The sequence below is a fragment of the Carlito syrichta genome, unplaced genomic scaffold (genome assembly GCF_000164805.1).
Source record: "Carlito syrichta isolate Samal-C Ts95f unplaced genomic scaffold, Tarsius_syrichta-2.0.1 Scaffold301764, whole genome shotgun sequence".
NCBI classification, from domain to species: Eukaryota; Metazoa; Chordata; class Mammalia; order Primates; family Tarsiidae; genus Carlito; species Carlito syrichta.
Genome location: NW_007245860.1, coordinates 179,131 through 204,376, shown reverse-complemented (window position 1 = coordinate 204,376; position 25,246 = coordinate 179,131). Strand labels below are relative to the sequence as shown.

At 36.5% G+C, this 25,246-nt stretch overlaps 1 protein-coding gene across 3 annotated transcripts in view; it reads right to left on the bottom strand.

Moving 5' to 3' along the window:
* The window catches only part of PLCB1 (phospholipase C beta 1), a 283,302-nt gene that overhangs the window by 227,795 nt on the left and 30,261 nt on the right, over positions 1-25,246 (bottom strand). For all 3 annotated transcript variants that reach the window (XM_008055186.1, XM_008055185.1, XM_008055187.1), the window contains exons 2-6: positions 20,769-20,848; positions 18,936-18,989; positions 17,385-17,460; positions 10,308-10,408; positions 8,733-8,899 (exon numbers count right to left, since the gene is read on the bottom strand). In XM_008055186.1, the coding sequence (XP_008053377.1) occupies positions 8,733-8,899; positions 10,308-10,408; positions 17,385-17,460; positions 18,936-18,989; positions 20,769-20,848 (478 nt within the window). The remainder of the gene's footprint in view (positions 1-8,732; positions 8,900-10,307; positions 10,409-17,384; positions 17,461-18,935; positions 18,990-20,768; positions 20,849-25,246) is intronic.

Here is a 25,246-nt window from a genome sequence, read left to right as displayed (position 1 = left end):
CACTAAAAGGAAGGCTGGAGGAGGAAAAAATAAAACAGGATTCCTGGGCCAGACATTTGCCTCTCTGCAGGCCTAAGCCCTGCCTCTTGGGAATGAAAGAAATTAAATAAGGGGGGAGGGGGAAAGTGAAGGAAGTTGCCAAATCAACCAATGAACAATAGACCCATAATGGATATGTTGAAAAATTTTTTTCTTTTCATTCTTAGCCAACCTGAAATACTTTAGAGAAGTCTATGAACACACCAAACATGGAGTTAAGAAGAGCTTGGAATGTACTTAGGGACGACATTGCCATTCTTCTGTAACCTTCCACAGAGGCTAGAAAGTCAATAGGTGGAATTTAAATGAGATCTTAATCAATAAAATCCTAGAATGGCTTTCGAGTGTAGTAACTTAATTAAGGCATGAAAAGAATTGGCTACATCATATAGTTTTCATCCGTCTTTGTCTTTTGGGAAGAAAATCTATCTCATGTGAGTTGATTTTGTTGATTCATTTTGGTTCCTTTATTTCCTCAATTATGATGTGGGTAATCTACATAAAATTATTTAAATGGATGCCACCTTAATTGTGAGAAAGATCTTTAAACCAGTCGATATTTCCTTCAGAGGAGTGGTTTTTAAACAGAGCATCCTGAATGTCCTAGGGTTTGGGCAGAAGTCCCTGCAGGGAACCAGGTGAGACAGTAGGGAAAATATTGCCACACATATTCTCTGCTATATTTCAGGTTGTCCTCTATTCAATCAAAACAGTACTTTTTAAAGTTTTTTGGTTTTTTTTTTTACTGCAGGCCTTTCTCATAAGACTTCTTTAGAAGAAATAAACACAAATAAAAGGATACTGTGTCCAGGGCAATTTTAAAAGCCATTGCTATAGATGTCAATCATTAGCTTTTTTTTCTTTTTTTGAGAGTCTCACTCTGTCACCCAGGCTGGACTGTAGTGGCATGAGCATACAGCCTCGACCTCCTGGGCTCAGCCTCCTGAGAAGCTGGGACTGGCATGTGTCACCATACTCAGCTAATTTTCTTGATTTTTTGGTAAAGATGTATTCTCACCCTATTTCCCAGACTGGTCTTGAATTCTTGGCCTCAACTGATCCTCCTGCCTCAGTCTCCTAAACTGCTGGGATTATAGGCATGAACCACTGAACCCAGCCTCAGTCACTAACTTCTAAATAGTTTGTGTCACATCTTTTATTCTTTTGGTCCTGGTTGCAAGCATTATCACTTCTGTAGCTGCCTCTTCTAATGACTTCAGAATCTGGGCTAAATGGCTAATTCTCCTGTAGACAGGAAATTTCACGATTTAAGGTCACCAATCAGGGCTTCATGAATGGAAACAACTTCAGACAATTTTGTGACAGGCTGGAGGAAATGAGCTGCGTGCACAGTCTCTTTCCATTTTTTTCTCTCAGTGCTCAACTACTCTGACCTTACCCATCTTTCATTTTTGATTCTGTTAGGGCCATTTGTAGAAAAGTGCTCGTCTTAGTTTAGGTTCTTCTAAAGGCAGACTCTGAGGCAAGGATATGAGTGCAAGTAGCTTATTTGGGAGGTGACCTCAGGAAATATCAGTAGGAGAAGTGAAAAGTGAACTAATGAAAAGTGATCATTGGCATTTACACTAAATTATTTTTTAACTGAATTATCTTTGAAGGTCGTCAAGCAGGTTATGGCTGTGAGTAATTAAGGCCAGATCCCACTGGGAAACTCTGGGAGAAAGTGGAGAACACACATCAGAGCTCTTTTACACAGGAGCAGGGAAGAGGAGGTGTTCATCTTCCAACTACTCCTGGGCCATGAACTCCCAGGAAATTTGCTGGCTGTGGTTGGACTGAGAGAAAGTCCTGGAGAGTTGCTGAGAATGCTGTTGGCTTGGTTGGAACAGCAAGTACCAAGGGTAGGGAAAGAGCACCATCGTCTGCAATAGTGCTGTTCTCAACCCATTTTACAGATGAGGCACCTGAATCTCAAGCAAGTAAAAGTCTCCTATCTGAGGTTTACTGGCTGAATCATGACACTTTGCCCACCCTTTTCTTTAATTTTGGCTTGTGTGCTCTCTTAAGGATGCATAGTAGAGATAATAATACTCATTTTTTTCTTAACTTTTACCTAGTAAAGAGAGGTGGTGGTGGGAAAATATAATTTTAAAATCTACTGGAAAATGAAGTATAATGAGGTAAATATAAGAGTCAAGTATGAATCTTTACATATATAACTGTAATTATAATTTAGTTCTAATAGAAATATACGTATATAAAAGAATGATTGAGTCAGAAAGGAACATTTGTGCACAGATATAGCATGCCATATTTTTTTAGGTTTCATGAATAAATGATCATAACATATCCTTAATTATAGTATGCCAAATTAGCCTGTTAGCTAAGACACAACGATGCTCAGGAAAGTCTCAGAAAATGCTCTGATTCTCTCTTCTAGACCCACAAAGGGTTCAAAATAATTTAGTGTGAATGCCAACGATCACTTTTCATTAGTTCAGGTAAACAGCAATTTAGTGGACAACAATTAATATATGCAACCTTCTCACCAAGAGCATCTTATTTAATTCTCCCAGCAATTCTCTCAGGGAATTATTTCAAAGATGAAAAAACTAGAGGGCAAAGCTGATTAAAGAGGTTAAATGGCTTTGTAAGATAAGATAAAGAGTCAGGATGAATTATTGATTTCTGACTCAGTTTTAGTAGGATCTACTATATTTATCTGTCCAGTAGTCACTCCTCCTTCTAGAAAGTATATCCCAATTGAATTTTGGGAAACCAACATTGCTGTTCATGTGGCTGGTAGTTTAGGTAGTTGACCCTTTAATGGCTCTGAGGATAGTCATGTGACCTAAGCCTGACAATTATTTTTATTACAACTCCCAGGCCAAGTGATTCTAGTTCAGAGTGGCATTGGGTAATTAAAACCATGCTCTGGATTCTGGGACTTTCACTTGAATCATGTGTAAAAATAATTTATGTGTACTGGAGTTAGTGTGTTGATATGTTTGAAGCTGGTGGTGGCTGTCTTACCATTAAGGCAAATCTGCCCAAGAACTATGATGAAAGTTGAAGAAAGACAATTCTTCACGACATCATTTGAGCACCTGGGTGTAGTCATGCCTGAATCCATTAACACCTTGGCTTTTTGCTGATATGCACCAGTAAATTCCTTTCTGTGCTTTAGTCTGAGACAACTTTCTGTCATTTTTCAACTGAAGGAGTCCACCCTAATACTGCAGATTGCAAAATTCCCAAGTCCAGTCTCTTTCTATCACAGTTTGCTTCTTGGTGTTGACAATAATGAGATAATGATGTTCAATTGTATCAGTGTTTTAAATACTGAAAATACAAAATAATTCTTTCTACTGATATATGTATTATTAACTTAGGTTTACTTGAAGCAAAGATACTTGCTATGCCTGAATTTTTACTGCTCTGCTTAAAACCAAATTACCTTGTCATTCCAATTTTGAGTTTATTTCAACTGTTAAACTATTAGCTCAGTGAGTAGTGATCAGATACTAAAAGGGATTTATAGCTTCATTTTTATGACTTAATTGCAGCAAAGTGAAGAAGCATTTGTATAGAATACCTTATAACAATTTAAGAGGGAGAACCGATGAGAAAAGGAATGTAGTTGGACACATCTGCTATTATTATAATCTGCTACATTAATTCAATAATTTAACAAACACTCCTGAACACCTGCTCTCCACAGAAGTATAAAAGCATGAACAAATTTAACTGTTTTCTTTTGGTTTGGCAGTTTATGTAAGTAAATTTGGCCTCTATTTAGAGACATGCCCTTTGAGTCTGCATTCTGTTACTAAGGGCACCAATATATTTTATTTTCCATGTTAATTTTTCTCATTGCCTTTCTTCTGAAGAGTTTAAGTGATCCAGAAAATAACTCTGTTCAGGAGACCTTAGTCTTGAAACTATGAAATTCATGACCCTTTTGTTTGGCAGAAACAGGGGTCATTGTGTATTTCTGTGCCAAGTATATTTAGGCCTACAGTGCAAACAAGGCAAAGAAGAAACATCCACTGACCAAGGGCCACAGCATTTTTCAATGTGATCTTAAATTGTAAAAATAAACCAAACTTCCCTGAGAATACTGTCCTCTGTGACAAGATTCAAACTCTCTTCGTGGAACCTAAACATAAGAACATGTGGCCATAAACTGCAGAAACCCTTTGATTATTTGTGACCAGCATATACATCTCCCACACAGAAATTCCAGCATGAAAATGTGGCTGACATGCTAATTACAGCAGGTCCACAAAGCATCAAAGTATATGTTGTCTCCTAGATCTCATTTCATACTTCCACATGTTGTACTTTTGGTAGGCTAACATATGGTCTGCTTTGGTATTTGGAGTTTTAGTCACAATCAAAAATTTTCATTTAATTTTGGTCTATCTTTTATGGAAAAATTATATAAAATGCACATAAAAACTAAACATTAGCATATGTCAGATTTGTGTGTTAATTAATTGTTTAATACCTACTTTAAGATTATGTTTCTTCACTGGGTATACAGAGACTCCCCTCCTAAAGGAGGGAGAAGGGGAGGGAGACAGGAGTGAAAAACTCCCTACTGGGTACCATGTCCAATAGTTGGGTGATGGGGGCTCCATAGAAGCTGAAGCCTCACCATCACAAAATACAGTCTTATAACAAATTTGTTCATGTACTCTCTGAAACAAAAATTTTTTAAAAATTAAAAATAAAAATTAAAGTTACTAAAAAATTAAAAGTCATATATAATATATACAATTGTATATACAAAATATACAAAAGGTGTATTTTTAATAATAAAAGATCTGTGAAAATAAAAGATTTATATCTTAAGTTTCTTGATATCAGACAGTATATATTTATGCTATATTATGTATATTGTCTATGTACTTTTGCCTAGCATTTTATAACAAATAGAGGCAATATAGAAATTTCTTTCTCAGACAAATGAAACTGAGTTTATAGATCAGCACCACTGAGATCAACACCAATTTGCCTAATGCTTAGGCACATTTGAGGGACCAATGAAGATGAAAGCAGCAGCAGAAGAAAATTAGAATATAATACTAAATTTTCCAACTTATTTTCTTATGTGTTTATTGATCAAAATATACTAACTACCTGACTAAAGCTTAAAACTCTGCTTTCTTAAACAGCAATTGGTCTGAGATCTTTGCTGAGTCCCTTGATCTGAAAGCTTTGGTTTACTTTTTTGTAAAATATTAATATGTGTTTTGAAAGTAACATAATAAATAAAAGTGAATTTCCTTGCAGGTTCATATCAGTCATCATATTGAAGCCAAAAAATATTTTCTTAAATTGTTCTTGGTGGGAATTAACTTGTAGTTACCTAATAAATAAGGAGGATGCCATAAGGGGTTCCTGAAATGCTCTCCAGATCAACACCAAATGCTATAAACTGCAAAATCAAATAAAAACATCAATTTTCAACTTTAGAAATGGAGATTTCAAACTCAACTGCTAAAGAATTGAGGTCTCATCCAGCAAGTTTTTAGTCCTACAAATAAAGACTTCAAAATCATTATCTTTTGACTATGAAATAACACAACATAGATAACACAAAAAAGCAATCTTCTCTAGTCTTTGTTCACATAAACAGAGCAAAAGCAGCAAACAAAATGACTTAGTATGAAATAACTCAAGTTCAATACCATTTTATTTCTGGAGTTTTTGGATTAAGAAATAAGTGCTGTGATTGAAAAAGAAAAATTTACTCTGGGTAGCTAATGGGAAATGTAGATAAACAATTATCTTGGTCCTATTTCCAAATGTAGTTGCCTACTCTCAGACCTCTTTAAACTTAGCTTGTGAGTTCTTCAAAGTTCTGCCTTAATTTTTTGGTATTTAATATATTAGAGTGCTCAAGAAAGGTTTGTTGAATGACTGAGTGAATAAATAAAATAACGATATCCTCTATTCCTAAAGTCTATAGCTCATCCCTATTAAAATAAATTCAGCCCAAATGTTATCTCTTCCATGAGCCTTTCATACAGGAAGAAATCTATCTTCATGCTTACTATATTCTGTCTACATTTTTTTATGACTTTGCTGCACTGTGGTCCCTAACTTAGGAGCACCATTCTCACCCAGTAACTTGTTAGAAATGCAGAATCTAGAGTCTGCATTTTAACAAGTCCTCAGGTGAGTCATGTGCACATTAGACTTTGAGAAGTGATATTTAGTTATTTATATTCATGTATGCTTATTAAGTGCAAGCCTTTAGAGGCATATGTTTGATTTTTGGATCTGTCATAGTTCATAGCCTCTTGTCTTTCACTGAGGATTTATTGGATGCCAAAGTTATGAATGAACGAATGAACACAGGTTTGCTTGTAAGGTTGAGTTGGCAAGACTAGAACACCAGAGACTACACTTTCTCTAGTACTATTTGGCCTGCTTTAAACAATGATAATCACAACATATGCCATTTACTGAATGACTGCTGTGTGCTGAACTAATCATTAACATACATACTCTCACTTAAAACAAGGCAGCTATCACAAGTCCCTTTTTGTGTACATGCCTTACAGTGAATTGACTTTACTAAGGTCTTTCTAATTTGACTACTGACTCCTTGAGAGTTGAATTTCTTCCATATGAAGATCTAGCCAGACAGATCTGCTGAATTGGCTGGAGTCCCTGGGGTGACAGTAGGTATGAGTCACATGGTAGATGATGGCTGGTCCTCTAGTCATGTTCCAGCTGTTGGACTCCAAAACCCTCGTCCATCCCATATGCTAGATGGGGCTTTTGGTGGAGATAGTGCCAGTCTAAATGTATCTGTATTGAGATCATCAGGCAACATTCTCAAGTGATAAGTTGGGGTATGAATGCTTTATATCAATTAGATAGATTATATCTACAAGTCTACATTAAGTATTTCTTTTCTTTTTTTTTTAAGTTGGAGTCTCACTCTGTCGCCCAGACTGGAGTGCAGTGGCCGCTTCCGGTCACTGCAGCCTCAACCTGCTGGGCTCCGGTGATCCTTCCACCTCAGCCTTCTGAGTAGCTGGAATTACAGGCACGCACTACCACGCCCGGCTGATTTTTTTCTATTTATTGTAGAGATGAGGTCTTGCCAAGTTGCCCAGGCGGGTCTCGAACCCGTGGGCTCAGGCAATCCACTCACCTCAGCCTCCCAAAGCGTGGGATTACAGGCTGAGCCACCGAGCCCGGCTACATTAAGTATTTCATGATGAGCAGGTCATCTTCTAGGTGCTGGGGGAAAGAAAAGAAAATCTAAGGCCCAGAAATCTTGTGACTGCTTAGAAAAAGAGATGAAATCACCTGAGGAATTAAGACCAACACATTATACTTCCATCCACTGAGAAAAGAATTAACACTTATTCATCATATGTGCCTGTTCCGATTATGGAATTCATAACTAGTACATGCATAAAATGGCACTAAATAATCTTGCAAATGCTAGGAGACATCACCTTAAGTCCCACTGGAATCAAAATGGGCACTTCCAGGATTATAGGGTTTTGCAGTAACCTACTACAATTTTTTATTTTTTATCCTCTACTTTGTCCAAGTCATCAGAGGATGATATATGGAGGCATCAGGTACCAGCTGAAGCGTGGGCCATCAGCAGTATTGTGTGAAGGAAGGACAAAGTTTATGCTTTGAAGTGCCTCACTGGTTTCACAAAAAGCTTTTTGTTTTCCCAGTGTCATGGGCTAACAAGTTTTTAGAACCCTCTTAGGATTTGTTGTAACAATGTGTTAGCTATTTTTAGAGAAGTTTGGATTTTATAAGAGAAATGCCAAGCTATGTGAGCAAAATCTTCTCCAAGAAAGTGCTCCCTGCTTCATAATAAGGGGAAGACCCATCTCTTTGGCACTAGGGAAGAAAGGCCATCACATTTCAGCAAGTTTGGAGGGGCAGGTCTGGCCATAACCAGACATACTGCTGGGTTAGTTGTTTCCCTTGTCTGATTCCACTGTCACAATAGCCATAAGAATGATGACAACAATAAAGGCAAAGTGCTTGACCCAAGAAAATAAATAAAAACTAAAAAAAGTATCTAAAAGTTCCTGATTAATAACATTTAGGATACAATTAATAAGATTTTGTTTTTATACTTAATAACTACTTTCATTTTCCATTTAGAGGATCCAATCCAGAGTAAATACAATGGGTTAAAGGCTGTTTAATCTACTTTTATGTTAGTCATTCTTATTAATGACAATAAGCTTGCTAGAGCTATTTCTGTTACTTTATAAACTGCCTGCATATTAACATGCAACTTATTTCTTCTGGATAATTGGTTAATTGTGCTTTATCTTCCTCCCTATGGAATAGCTAGGCAATCTGCAATAATATCAGTGATAACACACTAGTTTTTTCAATGAAGACATTGCAGTCTAGATGAGACTTAATCCCAGCGGTAGAAGATAATGTTCAGGTACAGTGACAGCGCTCTGCCACCTATAATTGAAAACTTCCAGCAATTTAATCATGATCTTTTCCAGGCAATTCATTTTTCCAGAATCAAAAATATAAACTTCTTAATAACTTCCAGGCAACTTAGAGTTACCCTTATGATAGCAGTTTTTGAACTAATTAATTTTTTTTCCATCTACAACCTAACCTAACCAATCCTTGGTGACTATATTTTCCAGGGTGTAATCGTTCACAATCGGAAACAAGAGCTTTTCTATGGTGTGTAACAAAGTACTGACCTTTTTTGGCGAGGCTACTGTTGGGTTCATATTTCTCAATCAATACTTGAACTTGCTCTTGTTTTAAAGGTGGGTAAAGTATTTCATTGAGCCGGGGATCTCGCTGCTTCAGGTTGATAAAATCCATCATCTGATCAACGGTAAGGTATGGTTTGCTTTTGGCACCACTGAGGACAATTAAAAACCAAAACATAAGAATTTTTTTCCACCAAATTTCATTCATATGTTTGCACTTAACTATAGGAAAGTAAAATCTTGCTATATCTGACACAAGCATGCTACATCCTATCTTGCCCTAAAAACACTGTGCTGTCCCACCATACTGTATTTCTCTGGGCTACCAATATCTTTTGCAATCACTACCACTAAAATCCATTGCTCTTGAAAAATGCCAAATGTGTAAGAAGATCACCAGTAGGAAAATACTGTGGCTATTGCTTTGCTTAACTCTGATCAAGTCATGTGGCTCTTTGAGCTATGGCCGCCATGTTTCATAGCTTTGGCCCTCTCCTCTACCTTAGGGAGGTGAATATCCTCTCTCTCTCTTTCTCTCTCTCTCTCCAATTTACTTTCTAAGTAAACTATATTTTCCAGTCCCCCCACATAAAAAAGGAAAAAACTGCATCATGTGTGTAAGGATGCACAACTCTAAACTGAACACAGAGGTAGAGATCATTTTTTATTATGACACTAAAATTTTGGTTTAGCCATCAAACTGCCACATCCTACTTAATCATTTAAAGATGTATTATTACCATTACTTTAAACAACCTGTTTGGGCTTTTATTTTCCATTTAAGTTATACTTCAACAAGTGCCTATAACTCTTAAGCATAGATTAGTTAAAATTCCTATTACAATACTATTGACAACTCAAAGACAAATTCAATGGTACAAATACTGTAGATGTTCCATAAATACTCAATGGCAGTGAACATCACAAGGCAGGAATATTCAATGTCCTTCTCATCGTATTGTTTACCTATTCTCCACATGAAGAAATCCTTATTTGTTTACCACATTTTGAATTGATTTTCTGTCATGTAGATTTCAGTATATCAAGAAAGGTAAATTGCTACTTACCTACATTTGCCTTGGTGTTTTGTTTTGTTTTTCTCAGTCTTTTAAAAAATGTAATGCCTATATAAGTTTATAATCTGTGACATAAAAGCAAATAATTTTTCAGTTGAGGAGGTTTTAGTAATCCAAATCTTTCACTAGTTTGACCCAGAAAGGTAAAATGACTGGTTCCCAGTAGAGTATTTTCTGCTACATGAGTCTATCTTTATTAAGCCAAGATGCCTCCCTGCTCTATGGGCAGTCTTCAAACCACACAGAGTTACCTGTGTATACTAAAATAACTACATCCAGCAACAAATCACAGCAAATATTAGAGGCAGTGGTTGCGCCTCAGGGGCAATACTGTATGATCCTGTCCAACATTTCATATGGGAGCAATGCTTTTAGACGTAGTGCATGATGTTCTTCCATTTCCAATGACTGCTCAAAGTCCTGCCCTAGCCACCCTGAGCATCAAGCAAGCTGAAAAAACATGAGTCAAAATGAATACTCTTACAATTCAGAAAAGATGTTATCAATTTCAGGTCGAGGGCAAAGGTTGTTCAGGAAAACTCTGTACACATCTGGAGTGAAATCCTCTTGAGGTATTGAATCATTCTGGAAAATAAAACAACAGGATCAGCAAATGGGCTTTTTCTTTCCCTAGTTCTTCTCTCTGTGTCTCTTCCCTTCCTCCCTCCCTTTCTCCCTTCCTCTTTTTATAGGAGGTCAGAATAATCATTCAGCATGTTAACTGTGAGGTCAACTGTAGAGTATATTTGGACACTGGCTTTAGGGTATCAAAATCCTTATTTTCTGCTGTCTTTTCATTTTTTTTTCTCCTGCTAAAGGGACGTTAAGGCAATTTCCTAAGAACATTTACTAAAATAAGTTAGACCTAGGAAAGAAAGGGAATATACATAACATAAAATTTTACCATTGTAACTTTTTTTTTTTTAGTTGGTGTCTCACTCCATCACCCAGGCTGGAGTGCAGTGGCACACTCATGGCCACCCCAGCGTCAACTCTGTTGGGCTCTGGCAATCTTTCCACCTCAGCCTTCTGAGTATCCAGAACTACAGACTCATGCTACCCTGCCTGGCTAATTTTCAATTTATTGTAGAGACGAGGTCTCGCCAAATTGCCTTGGTTGGTCTTGAACCCTCAGGTTCAAGCAATTCACTCACCTCGGCCTCCCAAAGTGCTGGGATTACAGGCTGAGCCACCGAACCTGGTCTTAGCTTTTTTTTTTTTTTTTTTTGAGACAGTGTCTCATTCTGTCACTCAGGCTAGAGTATAGTGACATGGTCACAGCTCACTACAGCCTCGAACTCCTGCAGTCAAGTGTTCTTCCTGTATTGGCTTCCCAAAGTGCTGAGATTACAGGCATGAGCCAATGTACTTAGCCCTATTTCAACCATTTTTTAAGTACACATGGCATGAAGTACATGCACATTGTTGCACTGTTTACCATAATTTTGAAAGAGTTTGTTAAAAAATAATGGTCCTAGAAATAGACATAGTCAAAATTAAAACATAAATTACAATTTTAGGTCTTTTTTTCTTTCTCAAACAATGTTCATTCTGGTGTAAATAATCTGATAAATTGTAAAACAGTTTTCATACGTAGGACAGCACAAGTCATTATTTTTCACTGATTGCTCCTGCTCCTATTGTTTGGGAAGCAAGTTATTGATATAAGAGGCCACTTCTATGACTTAATTTTCTATTTGGCTGGGCTGCTATGGAAACCGGAAGCATGTATTCAAGCCTTTGTTAACAGGAAGAACATTTTTCAAGCAGTTTTCCTATTTCAGGTATTGTTTATATAATTATTTTTATTTTCAAATCCTTAAGCAAAAGAAAATATCCTTCCTTTTACAATATCCATGTTTTGAAATGTACCTTTATAGAAATGTCTAAAAATTATTGTCTGAAATCATTCACTACTCACAAACAGATAAGAGAACTGAGTTTACCACTTGGCAGACAAAAGAAATCACATATTTGTGGAATGAATGAATGAATGAAGTAATATTTCCTTTACTAAATCCATTTATAGGAATGAAAAAAACTATTTTGCAAAACAGAATTTTGAGAAAACCAAACAAGACATGAATCATTATACATAGGGAGATTCATTACACCATTAGACTTAGGCCTCCTGGACACAAACTTTGAAATCATGAGCACAAGAAGTCAAAGCCAAGAACACCGGGAAATTCTCATGAACTGTCTTATTGGTGTTCTGCTATTCATAAAACGGGGACAAGTACAACCTGTAAACAGGTTTCCAAAATTCTGAGTGATTTACAAAGAGAGAAATCTTTTTTGGCTGGAGGATGCCCATTTTTAGTGCCGTTTTCTCTCTCTACCTCTCTGCATCAGACACCCACAGCTCTTTGAATAGTTTTGTTAACAGATGAAAATGACCCTGTCTCTGTCATTCTTTGGCTGAGAGACATAGAAAAGAGAAAGATTTCAAATCAATTGCAACAAAATGCTCAATGGTGCTGCTGGCTAACTCAAGTGCATCCAGATTTATTGAATTTTATAAGCCCCAAGTGTATCCTCCCATTCTCCCAACTTCATAGAATTCACTCCATTCCCCCTCCCACCTCACCCAGGATACACATACATTGATTTTATCGAAGGACATTGATATGTGTCTTCCTTCTTTTACTGAACTCTCTTTCTCTGCCTTCTTGTCTTAATTTAGAATCTCTTCCTCTGGAAAGCCTTGCCTTTCCCCTGAACTGGGTTTTGTCTTCTATCTGTGCACCCAATCACACCTGCTTGTCTCATATTTCAACACTCATTTGAGTTATATTGTGCTCCTCACTGTATAATTATCTCTATTTCTTGCTAAAGTGCAGATGCACATAAGCTAGGACATGTGTGTGGCCTGTTAATGCTCTATTTCCAGTGTGTTACATACAGTAGGTACACAGTAAATATTTACTAAACGAATGAGTACAATTTATGAGAAAAATGGAAGTTGATAGTGAGAGCAACTCACTAGGAACTGTGTGTGTTGTATTTCTCATGGAATATCAGATTTAACTAAAATCATTTACATAAGAGCCCAGACACATAGCTTAATAAAACAATATGCTTTGCTAAAATCTAACCATTGTTTATTTACCAGCTATGAATTAGGACCTTCTATTAAAGGGGTCAAATTAATGAGATAATCTGAAGAAATGCAACATTATTTTCATTGCCAGTTGGAGGTTAGCATATAGAAAAAAGGAAACATTACAATATAGCTAATTTTCCTTATCTCATTTTTCTTTTGCCCAACTTGACTGATAGGGATTCCCCAAAGTCTTTGGGGCCAGTGGTTGAAAATGGGAGAAAAAATATTTTGTAGAGAAGAGTGAAAATAAATGAGCATAACAGCTAAAATGAAAAGGTAGGAGGAGATATTTTGGGAAAAATTATTGGCAATTCCTAATTCTTTGCATTTTAAACAAGGCTAAAATTCACAAAAATCATTCACATACTTAATTTTTCTAGATTTCATGACTTGATGAAATAAATAGCACAAATTTATTTTTCCTGTTTGACTAGGAGAAAACCCAAGGTCCAATACTCTAAAGATTATCCTCAATGTTCATATATTCCCCTGTGAGTCCTTCCTGACCATACCAGCTGAAGATGACACACTTTTTTCTTTGTGTCCACAATGCAGATTTTTTTTCTTGACAAGTTGATGGATTATTTCCCTGTAAATTCAGAAATTCAAACTATTTTCAATATTTTTACTATAAAAATATAAATAAAAAGTTGAATTAGTCATAGAGCACATGGAATAATTACATGTTAATTACTCTTAATGAACCAAATCCTTAAGGTGGTTTTAGAATAGAATTTTATTATTACTGATCTTAAGACTCACTTGGAATAGAATTTTATTATTAGTGATCTTAAGAATCACAATAGCAAAAATGATTATGTTTCTGATTTTATATTTGGGATATAAAGCATAGAATAAAGGCAACATACTACAGTTATACAGAGAAGGTCTTTAATACATTTTATTTATAGCGTTCTTTAGTAAAACTTAAGTATTCTTCAAATCCCAAATAATCAGCTACCCTTTATATTACACACATGTCCATCAACTACAGTCAGCTTTATTATTTAAAATAAATACTTGGATTTATTTTAATCCTAATCTTCTTCATTAAAATGCAACTTCATATGCCAACGCTATGGCAAGACTACAACACAATTCCAAGTGTCACTAAGTTCTTTTCAAGTTATAAGCTTTAAATCAAGGACTTTAGTGCAAATAAAGTATTTTAAGTTCTCAGATAGTTTGTGGGTAAAGTAGAACAGTTTTCTTTCAAAGGTCTCACTGGAAAATATGTTTGGATTATTAACAGAAAGGCAGTAATTGCTTCATCTCTCTTTTTGGATACAGTATGATTTTTTTGACAATTAGGGTAACTTTAGGCTGGCTACTATAATCTCTCAAGGAGGAGTGCCCTCTAAAGGAATGTGTTATTCCAATGGATCACGTCAGCCAGGATACAAGTTCAAGTGCATTAGTTATCCTTAACAATGTGCACACAGATAATGCTTAAAAAATCTGAACAGGATATCCACTGTGTTTCTGGTAATGTATCTATTTACAGAACACAATTAAATGTAGTTTGAATGACTGCTGGCTATAAAATGGGCTCCGATTTAAATAGGGCTATTCACCATTTATATAACTCCTTTCTTTCATGGTGTGTTTAAAATACCTCTTGTTCATATATCCAGAATCCTTTTTGCTAATTAATGGAAACTTTCTAGAGCCACTGTTCTGTAGATATGAAATTACTACACATATTTGAAATGTAGTTTTAATTTGTCATAGTCAGTTCACAGAAACATTTATTTCCTAGCTCTGAAACTATCGTTGGTTTCTAGACTTTTAAAAATGCATTATAATTCTACAAGTTCTCCAAGTAAATTATACCTTACTATGAATAATAATCTTTCAAAACTTTATGATGAAGGTTGATTTTTAAATTATCTCATTTGTTTTTAGAAAATGGTCATGACATTTAATTTGCTAAAGTTTTTTGCTTCCAATTTAAACATAACCCGTTACTTGAATTTCATTTTTCTTTTAAAGTGTCCCCAGCTGATATTGGTCTAAAAGTTTGAACCTATAATAGACATAGTAGATTGTAAATACTCAATTTATGTTTATTGACTGAATTGTCAGAATCCAGTTGTTTGGAAAATTGCAATTTACAGAGAGTTGGTTAATAGATTTAATGTTCTGTTCAGCTTCATTTTCTATTCTTTCCCTAAGCTATATTGATAAGAATAAGTTAAAGATTTTTGATTATATATTTCACAAGATGCTATCTAGGAAAGGTAAAACCAGAAGTGATTACAAGGGAAAAAAAAAAATTCTTTGCATGTCTTTGCAAATCCATTCCTCATGATTTCCCTTTATGGTTGAATGCAGTGGTCTTTTCTCAGTTGCTCACACCTAATAAATTTTTTCCAGCCTCAGGGCTTTTTACACACTGTTTTCTTTTTTCTGGAATGAGCTTCCCTTATTCTCAACAGCAGCATTTCATTCTTTTTTCAGCGGCACTTCCCCCAATTTACAAATGCATTTGTCGACATGTTTATTGGCTAAGTCCCCCATATGATTCTACATTCCTTGAAATTCTGGGCTTCCTTTTGTTCTCCACCTCATTCTCAGTGCCTGTGGGCACAAAGTAAAAGCTCAAGAAATAAGTGTTGAGTCAATGACAGTTAATTAGTGTGTCTTTCCTATTCCAAAGTATCTAACAAATAAGCAGCAGTAATCAAGTTCAAGCATTTTATTTTGCTTAATAAAGTGAAGGCCAGGGAGCCTTTCCACATCTCCACCCAGAATTTACGGTCTCAGTAGCTTCTTCTACTTATAGAAGAAAAATGACAGTGGAGAGGCACTCATTCTTCCTGTGACCTACCAAAGTTATTAGTTAATGAGCTTCATTTTCTTGGACAGTCTTCACAACATGAATTGGTTGATGACTTTAATAATATAGTTAAATACTTTTAAATAATTCAATCATAAGTTTAAGAATGGCTTTGCAACTTCATTCAGTGCAACTTGAACGTGGCTAGCATGCTTCAAGGGGCTCAAAAATTTTTTCCTATAAAGTCAGTGTAATCCTTAGTTAAGTGCTTTTTTGTTGCTTAGATAATATGAAAGAAATCATTTAGAATAGAAAGGAGAGTCCTGCATATAGCTTAAGAAAAAGGTCTTCTGTAACAGATTCCCAGAAACAACGGGAACACATCGTGTTAGAGCCAGTCACTTAGAAATGAATCGAAATGATGACAAATTACTTTATTCCACGTGATAAGTGTATATGGAGTGCTTCGCATGGGTCAGGCATAAAACAAAAAGCATGTTACATGCCTGTTCCCTTGCCTACTTTACCACCATATGAGTAAAGTAGGTGTTTTCCAAACTCTTTTGATCCTGCATTCCTCCCTGAGCCTAGCTTGCAGAGTATGTAAACATATTTATTTATAAACATGTACTACCATACACATTGCTTATGTAACTTATAAATCTTAAAACTAGACATTTAAAAAGGATGAAATGAATATTTCAAATATCTTCCTAAACATAAGGCTTCATACTATCATATGCTAATATCTCAAGAGATATCAAGAAAGGGTCTATGATAGCCAAAGATAACTTTGAATCCACATTTCAAGAGTTCTTCTTGGTAATGTCAATTTTGGGGGGATATTTGTTTTATATATTACCTGATTAGATAATTTTTTTAATCTACAAAAACCAAAGGTCATTCTAGATTGAACTATTGGGGTTATGGAAGTGAAAGAACAGTGTTTTCATACATTGCAAATATTAACAAATAAGTTATGAGCTTCTTAATATTAAAAAATTATGTTTAGGTAACACTGAGGTAACACATATTTTGTATGAATTATTAAGAGCTATTTTAACTCTTCTCTAAGGAGTTCCAAACTTTGCCTAGTCTTCTTGTCTTCTAATCCCTGACCAGAATCTCAGTTTTTTCCATCTTGCTCCTCCGAGCTTTTTCAGCCTCTGCTCAATACACAGTTCCAAACCTGCTTCTGCATTTCTAAGGATTTGTTATCAGCAACAACTTAATTAATAACCAGTACCAATTTTTCGTCTTAGCCCATTTCTGTTGCTTATAACAGAATACTTGAGGCCAGGTAATTTATAAGAAAAAAAATTTTTATTATAGTAAGAGAGACTAGGAAGTCCAAGGTTGAGGGGACACATCTGGTGAGAGTCTTCTTCTGGTGGGGACCCTCTGCCATGGCCCGAGATGGCACAGGACATCACATGGCAAGGGGGCTGGATGTACTAACATGCTAACTCAGGTCTTTCTTCCTCTTATAAAGCCAGGAGCTCCCTTCTCATGATAAACCCACGAATCCATTAATCCATGAATGGAGTAATCCAATCACGAGGGCTACTAATCTCTTCTTTAAAAGCCTACCTTTCAATACTGTCACATTGGGGATTAAGTTTCACCATGAGTTTTGGAGGGGACATTCAAACCACAGCATAAGGCAACATGCTCACCCTTGAAGATGGAAGACTACAAGCCTCTAAAGCAGTTTCAACTCGCTTCCGGTCTGCTGAAAACAAGCGGTATATGCTGCAAAGTGAAGCAATGACAAAGGAAAGAGGTTTAAATGGTGCACGGAACACTAACAGATGATGCCACCTCAAAATATGCCATTGAATCCAACCTACTTATTAGTCATCTTTAAAGAATTAAAAGAGAACCATTTCTCCATGCATCTGCATCTGTGAACTAAAAGATCTGTTATCTGTGCTTTTAAAAACGAAAGTGTCTAATACAAAATCAATATTTCGAAACAATGATGACCCAGTTAAAAATACTGCATTGCTCACTTGTAAGTGGGAACTAAACGAAGGATCCACAAAGACACAGAGAATAGTATAATGGATACTGGAGATGCAGTGGGATGAGGGCAGGGGTGGAGGGACAAAAAAAATCACCTGTTGGGTACAGTGTGCACAGTTGGGGGTGGATGGTACGCTTAAAGTCCCGACCAAAAACTATTTGTACCCCCTAAAGCTATCGAAATAAAAAAAAAAAATAGGGCACCCCTTTGGGTCCTCTCCCACTGTGGCAGCTCTTCTGTCCCCTCAATAAATCCTGCTTTCTCATGTAAAAAAAAGAAAGAAAAATAATATTAAAAAATTAAAAAGAATAAAAGCTGTATTCACATTCCCAAGTTGTCCCATTTTAAAAAGTTTTCCAATAAATAAAGTGAATATCAATTTTTAAAAATGTAAAAAATGAAAATATTGCACTAAATAACATTTAATACTAAGCATTAAGATAAACATCCCTACCAGCTCAGTCTACTTGCTACTGCTACTTAATGCCCCACCTATTGTATTATTAATAATTAATTTGTTCATTAACAGAAGCTTATTGGTAGCTTGCAAGTCAAAGGTTAAAGACTTTTGGTTGGATATGCTTAGAGATATACTTTCTTTGGTCACTAATTTGGTTTTAAAAAATAGAACTCAAGCCTTGGACAACTTAATATACAGATCTGGGTTTATGGATCTTATTGAGACATTAATGGTATCTGGCGCTCACCAATCCTATGGGGTGTATGGTGGCAGTGAGTTGTCTTTTTTAGACAGATTTGCTCTTTAGTTTTCCTTCCCACTCCTGACTTGCTTTGTCACTGACATTCCTTGCCTAGCTCCTGCTGGCATCTGAGGTTGCAACCCTTGCTTTAGGCCTAGAGCCATCTTGGTGGAAAGAGGCACTGAAGTCACCCTGTTTCTACTCTTAGAATAAGTCTGAACCTCAGATGGTCTTTTGGCTTTACTAGCAAGGTCCCTTGACATCCTCCACCCCCTTCCTGCTTTGCTATTTCTTGAAAATGATGCCACAAGATAGGAGGACCCCAGGGACATGTCTGTGAGGAAAGCAGCTGCTCTGATATGAGACATGCACGAGGACAGGGCCACCATGCATTTCCATGCTCACACTTAGACTGACGGAGGAACAAAGCAGAACCATGGCACGGATTCAAATCTTTGCAAAAAAGAAAATGAATAATGGGAAATGCTCACGAAGCTTACTTTTTGAGAGGAATGCGTCCTTCTGGAGTGACTTGCAGCTTAAGTTTAGTATAGCTGTTGGAGAAGCAGAAAAGTAAGAGTTTGATTTTTTAGAAAAGCTTTTTGTTGAAGAATAAAATACATAGAAAAAGGCCCATGCCTTTGTACAATTTGCTGAATTTTCACAAATTGCCCAAGTCTCCACAATCCGTATCCAGATCAAGAAACAGAATATTGTCCTTTAGTAGCATTCCAGTCGTCTCTCCCACAGCTCCTGCCAGAGTCTAGCCCCCAAAGGGAACTGTTATCCTGACTTTAAATAACATAGATTAGTTTTGGCTATTTTTGAACCTCACATACATGGAATGATGTTCTTTTGTGCTTGGCTTTTTTCACTCAATATTATGTTTCTGAGATCCATCCTATTTTGCTTATAGTCGTACATTATTCATTATAATTATTATATGTATCCCCTTCTATGAATATAACTGTATTTATCTTTTCAACTGCTTATAGACAAATAGGTACAGAGACAGAACAACAGAACTCTCAATTGCTGCTGATGACTGTGTAAATTGGGAATACTACTTTAGAAAACCACACACACTAAGACCCAGCAATCCCATATCTAGATTTATGCAGCAAAAATGTTTACAATATATTCACCAAAAGGGATGCTCTGGGATGTCCACAGGAAGACACACATCTGAACCAGTCATTTTCAATATATACTGATTAGTCAACTAGCTATAACAAGCTATGTTTCAGGTAAAACATTTATCTCTATGCCCCCTTCCATGAACATTGCCTCAACCAACAGATGTTCCAGAAATGTTCATTAAAAGAAGGATGATAAAATTAAAGACAAAGTAAGAAGGAAGAAGAAAGAAAGGAGGTAGAAGCATGTAGAAAAGGTCCTTGAGGTAACAAACTCAGACGAGGAGGTGATCTCATGAAAAGCATTTAAGTGAAGACCTGTGAAGTATTGGCTAAAAGTAAAAGGAACTCACAGATGAGTAAAAAAGGAATGTGGCTGAAGTAGTAGATGTGGAATGATAGGTACGTCTTACATAAGGAGAAGGAAGAGAGAATGCCATTAAAGAAAATAGAGGACCACCTATTAATGTTTCCACTTGTGGTTTGGATTTAAAGACTTCCCAACCTCCTGAGCAGCCACAGCTTCCAAAATGAACACAACCAGCTTTCCTCATGGCTCATTTGGCATAAGTCATTATTTTCCTTGGTCAAACCATTTTTAGAAAAGCTGTTGCAATTCCAGAGTGCTCTGGTAATCTGTTATGCTTCTCTTTCCTTTTGCTCTTTCCTTTACATCCTTTCTTTCTCTCTTCTTACTAATACTTGCTGGGATTGTCCACATGGGCTGGAATCACGACATCTGTCTATTGATTTAAGTAGGCAGGGAAGTTACTGTAGCATCTATCAGAGATCTATGACTCTAGAGAAATGAGGAGCATATGCTGTTCCTTGGATTAATAATTGAGAGTACATAAGCAGATGTAGAAACAGAAGACACTCTGAAATTAATAATTTTTAGTTCTGAGCACAGCTGTCAAGATTTGGAAGTGTCTCCTTATTGTATGTCAAAGGCATTGACAATCAGGCGAGCTCAGCTCAGGTATAACACGGATGAGCAGCTCCGAGGAAGGAACCATCTTTCTTGGAAGTCTTCCAATTCCGAGCACTGGAGGTATCAGTTCTCTAACAAACCCCAAAGGGAAATTTATGTTTATCCATGTGAGAAGTCAGTGCAGCCTAAACAAAAGACTCACAAAGGAGAAAGGAAACTGACTCAGAAGAAGCAACACCCTTAGCAATAAAATTAGAGCTACTTACGCTTTTTCCAGAAATGCGTCCCTGGACATGTTTTGGGCCAGCAGATTTGTTGCCAAACTGAAAACCTCATTTGTCCATTCCTGAAAAATGTAAATCAAACTTGCATTAGCTTAAATACTGCATAATCAATAGACATATGCTTTTAGCTCAGCTTCCAGGAAAATAAATTATTTCAATTTGCATGCCAAAGGTGTTTTTTTTTTTTTTCTTTTTCTCCCTACCCCCAACCCTCTTTGGGCAAAAATGACATCATTAATTTCAAATCTCTGAGTGACTACTCTTTTCCTAAGGAAATGGTCTTTATACAAAAACAAAGATTTTCTTCTTTTTTAAATCCCTATTTGACAGGAAACTGCTATATTGCCTTTCAATAACTGGGTACTTTGTACTATTTTCTTTGACTTATAAACAGTTAAGGGTTATAGAGAAGTTTATTTTTTGTTTGTTTTTGTGTCGAGGTCTCACTCTCTTACCTAGGCTAAAGTATAGTGGCATGATCATGGCTCATTGCAGCCTTGGCCTCCCAGACCCAGGCAATCCTTCCACCTCAGCCTCCTGTGTAGCTAGGACTACAGCACGTGCCACCAAGCCTGGGTAATACGTATGTATGTGTGTATGTATGTATATGTATGCATGTATGTGTATATTTATTTATTTATTTAGAGTCGAGGTCTCACTATGTTGCCTAGGTTGGTCTTGAACTTCTGGGTTCACACAACCCTTTTTTCTTCTTTTCTCAGCCTCCCAAAGTGCTGGTATTACAAACCTGAGCCATACCCAGCTGAGAAGTTTAAAATGTAGTCAAATATATTTTCAATAGAACTGTAAACATAATCTTCCTGCTTTACTACTCATATCAAAGGAATCTTTAAATGTTAATTACAGTTCTGTAAGTTCTCTAAACCAGGTGCAGTCACAATGCCATATGATACAGAGTACTCTCCCTTCTCCCAATTTAGCTAATCCCTCACTATTCCCTTAGTCTTAATCCCTACCTCATACCACTCAGTAGTGATTTCATTTACAGAAAAACTGAATAGAACACACACACACACACACACACACACACACACACACACACACACACACAGTAGTTGAGATTCTATTCCAGGTGATGATTTTGAACACAATAAACATTCTGGGCCTCAAACCCTGCAACATTCTCCAAGAGAAGATGGCATGATAGCTAAGAAATCATTTGATATTTTTGTATTTGACTTGGCTCCCTCTTCCATGAAATAACATATTTTTTGTTCAGCAGCTTTACTGCCTGTTTTTTGTTATTTCTACTGTTGTTTGGTTTGCCTTTTGTTTTTTGCTTCCTGACCTAAGGCACTTATAATATGATGTTATGTAATAGGGTAACATTTGAGATGGGACTGAAGGAACAAGGGGCATAGACCGATGAAAAAAAAGAAGGAAACTGGGAAAAGAACCAGAAGTGAGCAAACAGGACAGGAATTAGAGGGAACAAAACATAGTCTACTAGGAATTAGCAAACACAGAGGGAATTGCAAAAAAAAATAGAGTTGGAGTCAGAGTGTGGAGAACATTAAGGCGTCTGGAGATGAGTTAGCAAATAAAGTAATACTTTCAAAGTTCTTTTTATAGAATAAAAGACGAAGAGAGCCAGGACTAGGCTCTGTATTAGGGAGTCCATTTGGCAGTCACATTAAAGATGCATTTGAGGCTTAGACTCCAAAGAAGAAAAACTCAGTTAGGAAGCTGCAATAGTACAGGTGAGTAATAATGAGGCCTTAAACCTTATATATCAGCAGAGGACTTAGAAAAGACAGCACAGAATAGCTGCAAGAGGGAAGAAAAATTATGGACTACCAAATTTGATGCACACAGAAAAACATTAGAATAACTTTGTAGCACCTTGAAAATCAATTTTCCTCAAATTAGATAATTTAAACAGAGTAATGACTACTGGCACTGGTTTTTAAAATATGTTTCCAGTATAGTATATTCTGGGCTAAGGGTCCAACTTGAGGCATTTCTAGCTTCATACAACATTATGCATTGGTAAATGTATTCGTAATTGAGGGCAAGGTGTAGTTTTGTAGGTTTACTGGGGGCAAATTCAACACAGAAATAGGTACAGTAAATACATTAGAAAAAGCTAGGGATATTTAACTTTTCTGACCTTTTAGGTTGAAAGCTATATATCTTGTCCAATAGGAATAAAACGTGAGCCACATATGTAATGTAAAATTTTCTAGCAGCCAAATTGAAAAAAGTAAAAAGAAGTGAAATTAATTTTTTTATATTTAGTTTTTTAGAGACATTCTGTCACCCAGGCTGGAGTGAAGAGACACAGTCATAGTTCACTGTAGCCTCAAACTCTTGGGCTCATGTTAGGAGCTGGCCACGGAGGCCCACCTGAACGTTAGGGACTAAGGTGGGCTGTAGACCCTGAGACCACTAGGATGTGTTCAGGAGCTGTTGGCCCATTTCCTCTTCCCTTTTTTGATATTTGGCACATCTCATCAGAAGGAACCTTGATGATCTAAGCATGAAGCTCTGAATGTACGACAGGCATGGCTAACTTTAGGAGTCCATTGTTCCCGTATCTCACAGACTACAGTTTCGGCTTTAAACTTAATATACTTCAAACTCAGGTCATATTTGGGAGCCTTTAATACGGTACAAGCTTCTTTATAAGATTTAAAAGTATATTTGTAGAATTAGTATATACATATGGAGAACTGTTTTCAGCTTTAGATGGTTATCTAGAGTTACCAGAAATGGCCCAGCACGAACTTTGGACTGGGCCACATTCCTAAGGGCCCAGCGTGTACTTTGGACTGGACTGCATTCCTTTAAACTGGTTTTAGCTACAGTTAGTGTAGAGTTTTTCTACTTATTATAGAAATTGAATTTATTTTACTCATAGAAAGTATTGTAGAATAGGTCATGCTAACATCAGGGAATTATGTTAGTTCAAGCATGATCAAACATGATATTTTGAGGTTTAATAAGAATATAACTATCTTTAGAAATTTCATTGTTCCCATTTTCTACTATTGTGGTTTTGGCCTTAGTACAATTTACAGTTTATATTTGGGTTTTATTTTTAGAAGCTTTATTGCTGATGATCAGCTTTATATATTAGAATTAGAAATTAGAAACTTTTATAGAAATTAAGATAGATATATAGGATTTTAGAATAGTCATTTTGTTAAGGGATTGTAATCATTTGTTCCTAGAAATGGCCCAGCATGATCTTTGGACTGGGCCACATTCTTTAGGAACTGGTTTGAGCTATAATTAAGAGTTTCTATAGTGTAGGTAGAATTAGCATAGAGTAGAAAGATATTAAGATTTAAGTTAGTCATTAGGTGTTGTGTATCCATAAGTTTTAAAAGTTATTGATTATTAGAATATTATGATGTTAGAATTGTTGTATTGCTTTTGAGGAACATTAACCAAGCATAAGGAACAGTGAGATAATTTTGGGACTGTCCTTCCTCATGCTTGGGAAAACGCCTGGTGGGTGGGGGACGCCCCTCATCCACTTGGCTTTGTGTTCATGTAAAAGTCTTGTGATTTAATTGGGATTGTCCTTCCTCATGCTTGAGGAAACACCTGGTGGGTGGGGGACACCCCTCATCCACCTGGCTTTGTGTTCACATGAAAGTCTTGTGATTTCTGATCAGGGACAAGGGAGCTGGAGTATGGAAATCCTGTGCCTGTCCGTCTTGTTAAAAACTTCTGGAGGGAAAGGAAATTCCCAGGCACCTTTTCTGTTTTCCTGGCTAGCGGACAGAGTGGGTTCCAGTGTCCAGAGGACAGAACGATCAAAGAGAGATGGGTGCTGGATGTGGGGAGTGAAAGTCCACAGAGGTGTTGTTCATGAGAATGATCAACAGATCAGAGAGAATATGGGCAGAGCACCGTTAGAGTCTGCTATGGCAAGAAAATTTGTATTTCAGGGTTTTTTTGGTATCAGAAGTAGTTATCTTGTGCAAATAAGGGATACGGAACCAAAGCTTTGGGAAAATTGGTTTACGTATGTTAACAGTGCTTCTTAAGCTTTCATGTGTATATAAACCACTGGGGGTTTTACTAACATGTAGATGCTCGTTCAGTAGGTCTGGAGAGGGGATAGAGATTCTGCATTTTAAGGAGACCCCAGGTGAGGTTTATGTTAGACTGTGCCATGAGTAGTAATGTTCTAGAGGAGACTTGCCGCATTGACTGAAAGTCTGTTTGAAATGCAGGATTTTAGACTTGACAACACATCTTTTGATAAAGAATAGGCATTTTGTTCAGCAAACTCTTACACTTTGTACATTGAAGTTTGAGCATATCATAACAACATAGTCAAAGAGATATGGACAGCTTAAAGCAGCCTTGATTCATCATAAGATTCTGAAATACGCTTTGCTATAATGTAAACAGAACCTACTTTCTCAGTGTTTTCGTAAATCCAGTGCTGGGTCTTGGTTAGTTATGGCATTGGAAGGACAACT